At 47.7% G+C, this 15,178-nt stretch overlaps 1 protein-coding gene across 1 annotated transcript in view; it reads left to right on the forward strand.

Annotated features, from left to right (window-relative positions):
- Positions 1-15,178, forward strand: part of TRIM71 (tripartite motif containing 71) — a gene marked incomplete at both ends in the record, with an annotated part of 61,682 nt that overhangs the window by 31,174 nt on the left and 15,330 nt on the right. The window contains one exon of the mRNA XM_081071882.1: positions 12,532-12,699. Coding sequence (XP_080928008.1) covers positions 12,532-12,699 — 168 coding nt within the window. The remainder of the gene's footprint in view (positions 1-12,531; positions 12,700-15,178) is intronic.

The raw sequence follows: 15,178 nt of genomic DNA on the forward strand, positions 1-15,178 counted from the left end.
TTGAGGACCAGGGCATGGGGGCAAGCGTGGCGCAATAAGGAAATGTGCAGGTATTGGGAATTTATGTTAAAAACATAATGGCATCTGTTGGTGGGGGCTACAAGAGGCTGACCTGACTGGCCCTGCGTCCCTGGCCTCGGCAGGCACTGTGGCTGCGCAGGAAGTTGGAGACTTGTCCAGGTCAGAGGTTGTCATCCAGTACACTTTTCCCAATCGTATTTATGGCATCTTTCAACATTCTTTTGAGTGGACAAATAAAACAACAGCCCTGGAGAATGCTGGCCCAACGGCCATTGGAGTGGCTTTACAGGCTTCTCATCAGTCCCTTGCGTCTAGCCTGCAAATGTGTTCCTGGACTTTGATTTAACTTGCCCTGCCACTTACCAAGCTGCCACCGCTTTCCTTTCTGTTACAAATGCTGGTCAGTATTTCTCTTACAAATTCAGCACCAGCACCTGTGAGATGAAGTGTATTACCCCCTTTTTATGGATAAAACAGAGCACAGTGAGCCAACTTAATCTAAAAGAGCTGGAGAAGGAAGGGGCCACATCAATATTTGAACCCAGGTTTTTTGACTCTTCAACACAAGGTGGCCCCAGGTTGTGCCCTGGGCTCCTTCCATGTCTAGATAGATGACTGGAACAATCATTGTCATCACATCTCTGTCCCCTCAAGGTCACCCAGCTCCCATTTACATCCCTGCTCAGAAAGAAGCCTTTTCTTGGTTCCCCATTTCCTCCCCCCAGGCTTCCAGCCAGCATTTCCCGTCTAGTCTCTTCCAGAATCTCCTTTGCTCAAGTTGGTCCTTTTAATTTGATGTATAAATCTTCCACCTCAGTTCCCCCTTTATTCCATTCTTTCTAAGAAGACACTTCTGGTTTACCTGCCCCACCCCCCAGGCCTTGGGACCACAGTACATCCTAGGAACGGAGAGCCATTTTATGGATGGCAATTTTTCCTATCTGCTGCCTTCATGTATGTACTCTGATGAATTCTACAGTTTGTATTACTGATCCTCTCTAGTGGGTTTCTAAACTGTGTGCCATTTTTGATTATGAAAGAGGGTGCTATCAGTTATGCCTAGACAACCTGAGCAGACCTCCCAGACTGGCCAACCAAGACTTCTAGGAGAATGTAAGCTTGTGGTGTTTTTTTTTTTTTTTTTAAATCTCCCCAAGGCTCTTAGCTCAGAGCCTTAAATCCAGCGTAAATGAAGGAAAACAAAAAACCCCAGTAAACAGCACACTTGATAAGGATACGTGGCCTTGGAGACCCCTCAGAGACGACACGTGAGTGTGGGCTGAATATGAGAGCTGACTCTAAGACAGATGAAGTTGACCACCCGGGAGGGAAATGTGGCGAGAGCCAGGAGGCTCCCCACAGCTGACCCAAACGTGGATGGGTCCGGGGCCAGCCGAAGACTCCTCGGCCAGCACCTCTAGGGAAAGGCCCTTTAAGTTTTAGGCACAGTGGGATCAATGTGGTAGAAGGACTAAGGCAAAGGGCACAGGGGGCCAGAACTTCAAAACACACCGATGCGAGGATCCATTACAGCCAGACACTTAGATCTTGCCTGTTTTATAGCTCATCTTTTTCTGGGTTAGGTGCTCGCCAAAACAAGGGCGACTTTTTCTTTAATCAACACAGCCAGATGAAGCAAGTCAGGAATTTTGGGACCCAAGCAGAGACCATTGTGAAGGCTATTCTTTTCCTCCTGAAACTTGAGATAACCGATTCCACCTGATTGTCTTGCCAGCTCAGAGCTTGGGGAATTATCTTTTTCCACCTTATCAGGTCTAGCTTTTCCCATCTTTTTGAACTCGAAGAGTTTATCCTTGAGTATCTGCTTGGGGGGTGACGGGGAAGTTCTGCAGAAGATGGGGCCCCCGATTGCATTGTCTGCTGAGTGGAGGTCAGCAGGCAGACTGCCCGGTAAGTTCTGCTGACCTGCATGGCACTCAGGGAACAGTGTGAAGAGAGGCCTCATGCGTACAAGCTTCATTTGTTGAAATGAAGTGGGGTATCTGAGAGAGCTCCGTATCTTGACGTGAAATTATTTCTCATTACCATTATTTTCTCATTAGAGAAGAAAAAAACACTATGATGAACCGGTCCTGGGAATTCAGGCTTCTCAAGAGGAATTTGATGCCAGTGGTTTTACCTGCAGTGTCCCCTCCCCAAACGTTGATCTTTTTTTGGATTGTATCTTATTACTAGTTGGCATTTTTCTGCCTGAAATCCTGCTAGTCTGGGTGTGGGGGGTTCCCTGACTCCTTGCCAGATCCGGCTGTAATTAGTGCTTCTTTAAGACCGCAGCTGTTAAAAGCTGTGCACACTTGTGGGAAGAGGGGTGGGTGAACTCCCAGGGACTAGGGCTTCATTTCTGGCTTTTAGCTCAGGGACAGTTTTTGAATCATCTGGTTTGTCTGCTGAATTGATCCTTTGCAGTGGGATTATCCCTGTTCGTCCCTTGTGATTCCAACACAGGTTGGGCCGTTCTTCCCCAGGTCACATCACTTAAGACTGGAATGTAGCTTTTCTACCACCCAGTTCTTTCCCTGTTGGACCAGTTTTTACTGGTTTGCCTAGGCTCCTTGTTCCCACCCTTTGTTGAGTTTGGTTTCTGTTTCCCACACCCTTCTTTAAAAAGGCGTTTAAGTGTTAATGGTGCTTAATCTGAGATGTCTTGCTTAGTATTTGTGTGTCTTCTTGCCCTCTTGTTCCCACCGTACCTAGGACCTCTAGGTCATAGGAAGAGGTTTCCTTGCTCTCTCCAGTTTGCATTTTGGGGGGCTGAAGGAGAAGGGTTAAGACCCACCCTAGAAATCGCCCGAATCACAGAACAGCCCCAGGGCTCCTATTCCTCTGATGACTCCTAGCCTAACTGTGTGGCCAGTGGTGTCCCTTTGGTATTTGTGGGGTTGTCTGGGGGATTAGGTCTTCTATTGGTGTGGAGGCGTGCGTGCCTCTGCGGTTTAAATTAATGGCCTAACAAACTACTAACTTGAAAAGGGTTTTTTTGTTTGTTTGTTTGTTTTTTTAAAAATCCATTTCTTGATAAGACTAAGGCTTTTCCTTTTGCCCCCAGCTGTTGCACTGGAGATTTGCTTTAAGCCCTCCCTGCACTTGTTCATTTTGCCTTTTACTCACAGAGGAAAACTGTTGAGAAAGGCTCTGGTGATTCCTGGGGTGTCAAGGAAAGAGGAGGTGTTGCGAGAGTGTGTTCGTTCTTTGTAATGCTCTCATCAATGGGGGCCACTTTGAGGAGTGCTGTGGAGAAATCCTAGACTTGGGGGCTTGATGACAAATCCCCATGCTTCAGCCACACAGGTAGTCCTTGCCCCCCTGCTGAGGACTGGGCACTTACTGGCATTAGGAGAATTCAGAGGCCAGCTGCTGCTTCTCTGATTGGTCTCCTCAGTTTAGATAAGTTCTGCCTTCGGAACAACTCTGGATTAAAACAAGGTTTCTACAGCAATAAATACTTGGTTAACCTCTGGATTTGCAGGCTTGGAAAGGTGACCCACTCTTAAAATTGGTAACGGATGTGACAGTGTCATCTTGGGTGACCGAGAAGGCCAGACTTGGTCCTTTCTTGCCCAAAGCAGAGGACACCTGAATCCCAGGCGTCTAGCTACTCAAGGTAATCGAATTTGGGGAGAGAAAGGAAAAAAAAAATACTGCGTTATGTTGGAGGGAGAAAATATGGCTAGAAAGATTTTAAAACTTTTTTTGTTACTGATTTTACTATCTGTGTCTATTTCTGTGTGCCCCAGGTGATAAGTGCCTTCCCTTCTTTAAATCCACCTGTCCACGTGATCTCAGCGGCACAGACAATTGAAACCCCTTTTGCTACTTTAGGGAGCGAAAAGGTTTCAGGTGCACAATGTCGCCCACTGTTTAAGAGGTGAGGACTGAATTACATGGCCACCTACAGAGTCGAGCCATTTTCTTCAAGTCAGCCTTCAAGCACCACTGACTTGTTCAGAAGACAACAGATGAAAACTGCCTGGCTTTCCCCACCTCGGAAGCAACAGGAAAACTGTATCTATGTCAAAACCTATCTTTTCGGGTCTGGTTTAAAAATCTATAATTTACGTGGCCAGTGATCTCCGTGTTAGAACAAATCTCTTTTATTTGCTGCTGGAAGCGGCGTGGGCCACTCATTAGTACAGCAGAGGTCAGAGGCATGCAGCTGGGACACGACTGATTTCATAGGCTTTGTACGACCGCCGGCCGCCTGTGGTGCTGTAAATCGGACTCGGGGCTCTAATTTTTTCAAAACCTCCAGGGAGTTGGTCTGCAGCTTGCCTCATGTGAGATAGAACTTGAGATAATATTTATAGTGGAGGGCAAAGGAAAAATAATACCTAATGGGAACATTGTGGGACGAGTGGTAGCAACTTACTCGGAGTAAATTATGTGGGGCTATTGGAGTAACTCATTTATGGGCTCAACTGGTATTTATTAGGTCCTTAGCTAGTGTGGGGGAGGAACAAACTTTTCTATACCCTCAAGGTTCTTCTGGCTGGTCTCATCAAACAGACAGGAGGTAGATAACCACATTTAATACACACATGTATGGGAGCCCCACATACATGAGCGAGTCAGAGACCCCGCATGCCAGAGAGGAGCAGAGATGGAAAGGGAACGGGTATGTAAGACATCCAGAGCTGGGTGAGGTCAGGTGCCTTGGGGGCTTCAGAGGGTCCTGGCAGGATGATAAGGAGAGCAGATGCTCAGTAAATAGAAGTTTGTCCTGCCCTGTGGACAGGTCAAAAGAGGTTATCTCTGACAATCGCTTATTATGGGCAAGGCCCCTAATTCAAGTTCTTCTAGGTAGTTAAGGGAGAGGCAGAAGTTTGTCTTGAGCCGGAGGCTAAATTTGCCCTAGCTCAAAACAGGGCAATAGGCTGCGTACTACAGAGGCTTGTTCAGAAGACAAGAGATTTGAGGGTGACTCATTTTGAACCCCATACTAGATATAGAGCACCACAGCTCGGCAAGCCTCCAAGCTTTACCCCATCAACACTAGGTTATTGCTGGGAGGGTTTTCCCCTCACTTTTAGGTATAATTTATATAAAATACACAGGTTATGAGTATGCATTCTGAGTTTTGACAATTATATGCACTTTTGTACCCACACACCCCTTCCATCAAAATCCTAGAACGTCTCCCTCACCCCAGAACAGACCCTTTGGGTGCTCTCCACTCACACCTGCAACCTTTGATTTTTTTTTTTCCACCTTAGATTAGTTTTGCCTTCATATAAATGGAATTATGCGGTATATTCTTTTGATTCTGTTTTTCCACCAAGCATATGCACGAATCAGTAATTCGTTTTCATTGCTGAAAAATAGTCTATCGTGTGGATGTAGTCTGATGTGGGTCTGGCAGTATTGTTTTTATTTCTGAGGTGGAAGAATTTTTAAACACATAAGTTTTATTTAGGTAAACACGTTTCTTGGTTGAACAGTACATTCGGTGTAGCCAGTAATGGATGCAAAACACAATTCTGGCATGTCCGAAGTGTCATGTAACTTGGACCCGGTCGTTGCAGGAAGCCCCAAGCACAGTGTCCCTTGCCACTGTGGGCCCGTGTTCCAGGCCCTGGGCAGCAGTTCCTGCTGACATTGGTGGGCATGGCTGGCCAGGAATGTGCCCCAGGCTGCAGTGGCTGAGCCAACACAACAAGGCTCCCGCCTGGAAACCAGAATCGCACTGGGAGACAAATGCGTTAAGTGATTCTTCTCCAGAGTGAGGGAGCTGCTGCAGGTTGGGTTCTCCAGAGGCAGACCCTGAGAGTTTGGCAGGTGGACCTGTTTCTCAGCAGCCGTGACAGGCAGCAGTGGAGGAAGGAAGCAGGATGCAGGCCTAACAAGGCTCACTCAGCGCCAGCACCACTGCCAGGGGCATACCGTGAGGCTCTCTGCAGGGCTGGAATTGGCACGAATGGAGCCATAGCTATGTTCCCCCATCACGTGTACCCCTGGATTTCCCATCTGAATGGTCCTACTCTGGTATTTGCGACAGATCGTACCTTTTCAAAGTTAGATGTTTATTTTTGTGACTCCACAAAGGCTCTGAGAAATGCTAAGGGTACCTCACTGTGGGGAGGGCTGTCATCTGCCTGCCGTGTTTCCTACTGTCCCCACCCCGACCTCTGCTCTTCTACTTCACCTGGAAGGTTTCCCCTGTCCTGTTAAACTAACTGCAGCTTCCTGATTGGGGCCAGAATCCCAGAAAAACACATGCCCGGGCTATATTGTCCCTTCTTGCCTTCTAAAGGCCTTTCTTGAGTCGTTTGCTGTATGTACCCTCAGCTTTTGGAGGGGGCTATGGTAAGAAACATGGTGAAACTATATTTCTGTGGCTCTGGCCAAACGGGTGGAAGGGGTGTTGTGTGTTGTGCTGTCCAGGGTGTGCGTGTTCCCTGGGGTTTCATCTTCAAGAGTCAGTGTTAGAGGGGGAGTGGTTTTCTTCCAGGATAACTCATTTCCATACTTTTTAATCAGTTTCTGTGAGCCAAAAGTTGGGCTATTTCTCATTCTTACCAAATCTGCAGGTAAGCCCAGCCAAATTCAATCATTTAAGTGTGGAAACAGAACGTAACTCACCTAATTACCTGTGCCTTTTTAACTTTGGTCGTTTTAGCTTTGAAAAGTTAATGGTTGTTTTCACATGTTAGTAAACCTTAAAAGCTGTGTGCTCCGGGGAAACACCACACCTCCTGGGATTAGGCTGGAAAGTGGGGACCAGCTCTGGGGCCCTGGGCCTCTGGTCCCGCAGGCCGGGGGAGTAGGTGGTAGGAAGGAAAAGGAGGTGCATGGTTTATGGAAACGTGTGGGTTGGGGTACTGAGGAGCTGGGTCTTGCTACGCGGTGGTTGGTAGATGTCGGGAAAGTGGGTGAGCAGTGGTCTTTGGGGTGTGTGTGTGAAGATTTTCTCAGGAAAAACAGGGAAGGGATCCTGAAGTGGCTTTTAAGGTGACAGACACCTCAAGTGAACAACATAGGATGTTTCATGATCATCAAGCTATGTTGCTCCCTTGGCACCAGCTACCATATTGAAACTAGAGTTGTTGGAGCTGACAATTACCCCTCTCGGTGTCCAACCCTTTGCACATTTGTCCATGGAGCCTAAACCCGTGCCTTCGACATTCAGATTTTCTGATTTTATACAGTTAATAGCGTGCCATGCACATCTATTAGTAATAACACCATGAAAGAACGAACATTAGCGTTTCTTCAGTGGAATGTATGAAAACTCACACCACATGGCACAGGTAAAAATCAAACAGTTTTCACACCAGTTCAGGCTTTGCTGCCAAATAGTTTATACCAAAATTTTTGGTTTCCAGAGCCTGTTGGAGTTTGCAATTGCAAAAAGGACATTGTGGGTTTGTTTGGGGCCCCAGTGCTTGTTTCACTGGGTGTTTGAACGGTCCCCCCAGGCTCGTGTTTATCTTCACACCCCACTTCCTGTCCATTGCCTGAGACCTTGAGACCCTGTCCACTGCCCCTCTCCGGAGACAGCGCAAACCGGCAGCCCCATTTTCCCCACGCCCTTGTGTTGGGGACAGTGTCTTCCTGCTTAACCGCTACGACGGATGGAAAACACAAAGGCTTACTTTCTTGCTGCTCCTCTTCTCTGGCCTTTTTCAATCTCCATCCACAGAAGCCGCCTTCCAGCCACGCACAAGTGGACAGCCTTCCCTCCCCGTCCCAACAATGGCCCTCTCGATGCCTGGTGTCCCCCTGCTGGCTTTTTGTGGACATTTAGTCTTCTGGGGGAACAGAAGCATGCCTTTGCCAGCCTATGTTCTTCATATGGATGGAGGTTGAACTGACTTAGTTATTAAATTCTAGAATCCTTACTGTCGACACGTGCAAGTAGATGTTTCCCACCCTGACACGTGCTGACGTAGCAATTCACTATATTACCAAGTTGAAAAATTCGGGTTGTAAAAGGACAAGGACAGTCACTACATTGCTTATGGTTTTTCAAAAATACTTTTTGATCAGTAGGGACTAAATAAGTTGTGGTCCATCCACACGTGACATACCATGCAGTCATTCATAAAACAGGCACCTTGACCCAGAACATTCTCCAAGTTAATATAGTTACGGAATAAAGTTGAGTGTAATGTACTCCTATTTATGTCTTAAAAAAATTCACATATGCATACCTAGAATAGCATATTTTAGGATGGTTATGTAGAAAAGTAGAAGCAGTTGAGCAAGAAACTGAGAGATTTAAAACTATTCGCACTGTGGATCTCTTTGCATTAAAAATACATGCATGTACCCTATCTAAAATCTTTTTCAGGACCCCCCGCCCCCTCCTCGCGTCATCATCTAGGCTCTGCTGTTGTGAACTGGTGGTGATGGTGCTTGAATGGGGGTCCAGATTCCTTTCTTTTCCCTCTTCCCAGGCGTTCAGTGTTATTTTCCATATATCAAGTAAAGTTTCGTTTTGCTGTTATTGAATAGACTTAGTTTCGTGGCTGGACTTGACTCCTCGAACTTGGCTCACCACTTTTAAATAGGAGTCTGTATGTGGCACACGCTGATAAGGCTTCTGGTTAGCACTAGCTATCCTGCACTTCATTTCTATAGTGGGAAGCTTAGAAGCCCTCTTGGCTGGGTGGAGACCTTCTTCTGGCCAGGCCTGAGTTTCTGGGAGGCCAGATGTCCCCAGTCATTTTAAGGGATGTCAAAAAAAAAAAAAAAGTTTATAACCGTGAATATATTGTATTTCATTTGGGGCATTTTTGACAATGAGAGGCGCCTCCATCTTTTCAGCTGACATTGCTCACTTACATGGGCAGTTTTATTTAAAACTCGAAGCTCATTCTGATAGATGTGCCATGCTCTAATACGGCGTGCGTGCGTGTGTGTGTGTGTGTGTGTTTGTGTGTGCGCGCGCATGCTTGCATGCGTTCGTTCCTTGTTGGGTCACAGGTAGTATAAAAAGTAGACTCCAGAAGCACACACAGTCTTCCCTAACAAAGCACTTTATTTAAAGCGCTGGCTAAGGTAAACCTGCCTCCTTGGTATTTTTATTTATTTATTTTTTCTTTAACCTCCCCCTTCCTCTCCTGCTGGGCCCGCATTCCTAGGTCTTTGTCTCTGCCTGGTATTTTAGAAATTTTGGGAGAGGAAGGCAGTGGGTGGGGCGTGCTGGAAGCTGGGGGCAGGGAAGAGGGTGGTCACTTGTGAGGTCAGAGGTCGAGCCTGCTCCATTCAGCTGGGGCAGCCAGATTGTCGCCATGCGGGGAGGTGGGGGAGGGTGGGGGCATGTCCCTGTATCTGCCTGGGAAGCCTCGAACAGGCTGCCCCAAGCCCTGGAATTCCTGCCAGTAGAGCACTGCTCCTTCCCCCCCTGCCCTCTTCCTGGAGCCATAGTTCATGGCCTCTGCCACATTTCTGGCCTTGGACCCTCTGCGCAGCCCTTTGGAAGACGTGGCTCCCGGTTTATTCTTGTAAAAGACCTTGCGGCTGGTTCAGAGAGAATTGCACCCATGCACATCCTTACCTGTTGATCGTTTTCACAAGCTCTGAAGTGGTGGGGTTTTGACCTTAGAAATTGCAGGTAGATGAGATGTGGAACTTCTAAAACAGAATGCAAAACCTTCCCAAAGTGTTACTCCAACTTTTAGCAAAGTTCATAAGACTGACGGCATTTTCAATATTTGGACAGTGTGTTCTTTAAGAAACAAAATCAGTGGTTTATTAATGACAAGCACCATGAGGCTATGCTTTTAATTCACCCGTAGCCTTTAATTATCAACCAGCTGGGTGCTCCCCACCCCCTACCCCAGCACTACCTCTGTGGTCCCAACAGGGCAGCCAGCGTGCAACTGCAGAAACACCTGGCACCGCCAAAGTCAGTGTGATCCAGGGCACGTAATGCTGCATCGATCCCACGTGAAATGATGCCAGGTGGGAGTGCATCTGGGTACCCCTTTTGCCTATTTTAGTGGGCTCAAGGCTTCACACAGCGGGCTTCGGGCACCCTGCTTGCCACCCTTCTGTGCAGGATTTCTTTTCTAGCCACTTCACCTCTTCAACACTTCCATTTTGTAAGAGGTATGCACGACATCATCCAGGCTCCGATTTTAACAAACCTAAAAATCAACTTCATTCCTTGCAGCAGTTGCACAGTTGGCACCTGGAGCCTGGCTCCCTGCCTCGGCCCAGAATTACTTCAGAGCCTTTTGGTTTCTGATGTCAAGTCCCCAGACACAGGGTTCTTGGGCTTTTAGGGGCGGAAGGGATCTGATGAAGTACCTAGTCAGACTCCATGTGTTGTACACATGAGACTGAAGCCCAGACAGGTGACTGGATGGGTGGTCCCATGACCAGGTAGTGCCAGACTCTGGGCGAATAGCCAAGGTTCTTTTCTACTCACTGCACTGCTGAGGAGAGCTGCTAACATTTGCATGAACCCACAGACAGAAAGAAAGCAGGGGAACGCCACACAGTCTACACAGCTGTCCCCAGAACAGGTAAATCCTGAGAAGAGGTTAAGAGAGGACTGCTCCGCTGTTTGGCAGGAGGAGGGAGGACAGAAGGTTCAGAAGCATGTTTCGCTCTGATTTATAAGGAACCTTTTGATGGAAGGTTTTCACACTTCCCGTTAGCATAGGAGTGATCCCTTGATTCCCATGACAAATGGAGGCAGCAAAGAGAAGGAATGTGGTTGAGTTGTTGAAACTCAATTGCTTTAGCTACACTTCTGGGGGCTTGGGGGAGACTGTACAGGAATTTCCCCCAAATTTACCCAGCTTTACATCTTTTGGATAGTATTTAAGATTAGTTTGAGAATGTTAGATTTACCTGATTGGAAAGACTAGCTCATCTCTAAATGGAGGGCCTGCTTTTAAAAGTTGTTGGTCTTGAAGAAGGCAGATTGCCATCACTTGGTTTCAGTCTACCATGGCTGCTGGAAAAGGATTGCAGTGGGCAAAACTGGTAAAGTTTTGACCCTGATCCCATTTTCCCTTCTTCCTAAGGAGTCCATAAAACTAGCCCTATCAGACCCATTTCTTAAGAGAAGAAACATACTAATCCTAAACCTTTTTCCTATTCCTAAATCTAAAAGTTGGCAGAGAAGCAACCTAACCCATGCTGTACGACACACCTCCCTATGAACTTGTTAACCGAGTGGAGCAGGCCTATTTACTGGATGAGCCCATTTGGGAGATCGTTTCGTAATGGATGTGCTCCATGCTCAGACTGGTTAGTAGGTAAAACAACCTGGAAAAAGGAGAGAAGGAGCATTCTCACTCACTCTTGCCCCAGGGCTGTTTTTGTATTGCATTTTCAGCCTACTGGGAACTTGCTGGCCCTCAGGCTTCCCAGCATCAGCCCTCTCTCCCTGTCCCTGCTTCCTCTCCAGGATGAGCTCTGGGTCTGTTCCACACAGACTCTCGAGTCACTCGTCTTGGACCTCCAGGGAACCTAGCCAGGTGTTGTGTGCTCTGCCTGAGCTGGCCGGTAGCAGGCCTGTGTTGGACGCAGCTCTTGAGAAGGCTCAGGTTGGCCTCCCTGCTCTGCTTTTGCTAGCCGTGTGTGGCCTTAAGCCCGTCATGACCTCTTGTCTTCATTTGGGGATTAAGTGTGGTCTGTATGTGAGGGCACCCCCTTGGACACCACTTCCCTGCCTCCTGTCGCCTGTTGGCTGGCTTTCCCTCACAGCCAGGTGCAGCAGAGGCACATTTAAGCTCTGCTCTTGAAAGCAATCCAGCAAACATTTACGCAGAGCGCTGCTAAGTGCCCTGCTCTGTGGAGGGATACAACGAGACTGGCCCAGTTTCTGTGCCAAGGAGCTGTCTCTCTTGAGAGCTCAGGTGGAGGTTGTGCCAACCCTTCTCTCTCTCCCCCTCCCAGTATGCTTTGCCCTAGGGAAATACAGAACATCGCATAAAGCAGTTCTGTCAGCGCGGGCTGCCTCCCAGGGTCAACTCCTTGGAACAACTTGGCAGGAAGAAGAAAGACAAGAAGCTGGCTGACCTTACCACTAGCTTTTTGCCTTCGTTCCAGAATCTTAAGCCTGGAGCTTGCTTGAGTGCCTGGGAGCACCTTGCTTTGCATGTTGCGCTAATCTCCTCGATGGGGAGGGTGGCAGCAAGCTGTGGTGTGAGGGTGATGGATTCTGGCTCCTAACCTTCCTCCATGTACTCAGAGGCTGGGGTGGCAAGAGAGAACTTCTCTGGGTATTTAATCCAAAATACAGGGAAATCTCGTATGCCTTTGAAGTGACTCCGTTATAGTAGTTCTGAAGGAAACTGGACTGGACTGAGGGGGGTGGCTGTTCATTTTCCTTTGATTTGGGGCAGAGGGGGTGGGAACAGAAAGCAAGTTGTGTTCCCAGTTCACTGCACTGCTCCCTCTCCCTGTAGGGATGTGCTTGCTTGCTGGGAAGGGGGTGGTTGGAAGTCTGGGATCCGGAGCACCCCTGTTGCTGTCCTCCCTGCCCCCGATCCCACATCTCTCATTAATGCCTATCTCCTGTCTGGTCCCCAGGTGCTGCATCTGTACTGTGACACTTGCTCAGTGCCCATCTGCCGTGAGTGTACAATGGGCCGGCACGGGGGCCATAGCTTCATCTACCTCCAGGAGGCACTGCAGGACTCGCGGGCGCTCACCATCCAGCTGCTGGCGGACGCCCAGCAGGGCCGCCAGGCAATCCAGGTCAGTCCTTCCCACCCGTCGTCACCTGGTTGTTTCCTCGGTTTTTCCTGGCACACAAAACCTTTCCCATTGCCTTTCAGATGGCATGCATGGATTATTGGGCAGGTGCCAGTGTGCGGGGGCCATGGACCAGTGTGACCCACGTGAGCTCACGTGATCCCCAGGCAGCAGCAATCTCTTGGGGGTGGGGCAGGGAGACCTCCTGGTGGTCTTATGACAATGAGAGGGATGTGGCCGGAGTTACGGGCTAGTCAGGGCTTGTTCCAGACTCATACACGGGGTCTCCGTGGCATCATCTGTTTCCCATCCTGCCCTCTCCCCAAATGCAAGTGGACATTGGTGTTTAACAAGCAGGACTGCAGACAGACTGGGAGCTTAATGCTTTTCAGACAGAGACCTTTGCTGTTCAGATTTATTTACTTATAGGTGAGAAGTAAGTGAGCATGGGAAATTTTACAACAGGGTTCAGAGTCTCAAACTCTTTCCTGGGGATAAAGTCACATGCTGGAAATTAAGACCCTTATTTCTGTTGAATCCCCATCCCATCCCTTTGGGGTAAGAAGGGACACTTGTAACTTGACGGTATGGCAAAGTTCTTATACATAGTCAGGTAGTACCGTGAGCCTGAACTGATTCTGAATCTTCTTACCTGATCCAGGTAACACAGTTTTAGGCAAACAAAAAAATCATGAGATGTTTGCCTTGTCTTGTAGGATAAGCTTGAAAGTCAAGAAATACTGCTAATCCTTGAGCAGAAATTGAATAGGAAACCGTTGTTTACATTCTAGAGTTTTTGAATAAGTGAATTGTTTTTAAGAATATAATCCTTTTTTGGAAATGGTAGAACTCACCGTGTACTTTATGGAAGGGGGTGGAAGGAAGGTTTAGATTTTAATAAGTTTCCCAGAAGAAGCAGTCAGATTCTGATGCGTGGTATTGAGGTAATCTTGCTGATGAGTCAGATTATCTGATACTCAGTTCATAAAATTGGAAGTTAGAGAGTGCTTTTCTACAGTGACTTATTCTGTTGTATTCTTATGCGTGCAGAGTATCTCTTGGTTGCTGTTAAATCTCAAATCTCGTTTGCCGGCACCCCACTAGTGCGTAGTTCTGTTTTATTTCTTTTCTGTTTCAAAATATCTGTATTCCTGTGGATGAAGTGGTGATTTTCATTTTGATGCCACTATAGTTAGGACCTTGTCACATGCCTCCCCTGCTGGCATCTGCGCTGGACAGTCATCTGGGGAGCTTAAAGAACTACTGATACCTGGCTCCTGCTCCCCTAGATTAGGGTATCTTCTGATTAACCCCTTTCTGTCCTTGGAGATCAAGAACACTCGGGTTCCTGGAAACATGATGAGAGAATTGCTTGTGCGCTTTGTGCTCTGCTGGCATCAGTTACTCTGGAGAGAAAAAGGAGTTAATTGTGATTTGCTAGAGGCTTGAGAGATGTGTGGTTAAAATGATAAAATCTCAGGGAAGTGGAAATAGGAGCTTTTTATGGAGAAGAGAGAGGAGGGCAGACGATTTGGATGGCCACACCCAACTGTCTAAAGCCAATACAGTGAGTGTTGGCTGAGAGTCTGCTGTGTGATGAGTAGTGAGAAGAACCTACGTAGGAGTGAAATTCAAGTATCAGTTGGTACTGCTCTGCCTGATACTAATGTAAATGCTGGATGCCGGGGCATTTCGGGGGAAGGAGCCAGGTGACAGGTGAGTTCTTGGGGTGAGTTGGGGTGCTCAGTGTGTTAATCTGTCTGGCCAGCTCCAGCCATGCCTGTTGGACACCAACTACATAGATTGTGAATAGACTCCCTAGAAAGTCCTTGTGTAACCACGTGGGTGTGGGTGTGTCGTGCCCTTTTCGTGGCTCTTGGTGATAATTCTTTAAAACCTGCGTTCAGCTGGTGATCTGAAGATCAGACTCCGGTTCTGTCTGAAGCAAGTTCTTGTCAGAGGCATCGACCATTCCTAGAAACTGTCTGGAGGCCCTCTGTGAAAGTAGAGTGTCGGGGTTCATACCTGTTAAGAAGTCATGTTGGTAGAAAACAGCCCCTCTTTCCCTTTGAGTTCATTCTGTGATGCCAGCACACATTTTTGGGTGCAGGGAGGGGAAGCCGAGGTAGAAATTGAGGACAAGTTAGCTTTGCTCAAAAACCATTTGCCGAAAAGCCAGTTTGTTCCCACTTAAGCCACAGAAACAAGCTCTGTCCCCAAGGTCAGAAGACTAGTGTGATCCAGTGTTCATTGTGAACAAGTGTTTTGCACATGGGTTCCTTGTAGGGGTCAGGACAACAGGTATGTGTCGAAGAAACTGAGTGAGGATGGGGAGGGGTCTGCATGCGTTCAGCAGATACTTAACTGAGCGTCTGCTATGTCAAGGGAAAGCACTGTTCTGAAATCTTCAGGTGGAGTCCCTGTCTAATCCCCAAGGCATTTCAAAAGTGTATCTGGAAGATACTGGGGAAAGCAGCCCATA

This window comes from Rhinolophus hipposideros (assembly GCF_964194185.1).
Source record: "Rhinolophus hipposideros genome assembly, chromosome: 14".
NCBI classification, from domain to species: Eukaryota; Metazoa; Chordata; class Mammalia; order Chiroptera; family Rhinolophidae; genus Rhinolophus; species Rhinolophus hipposideros.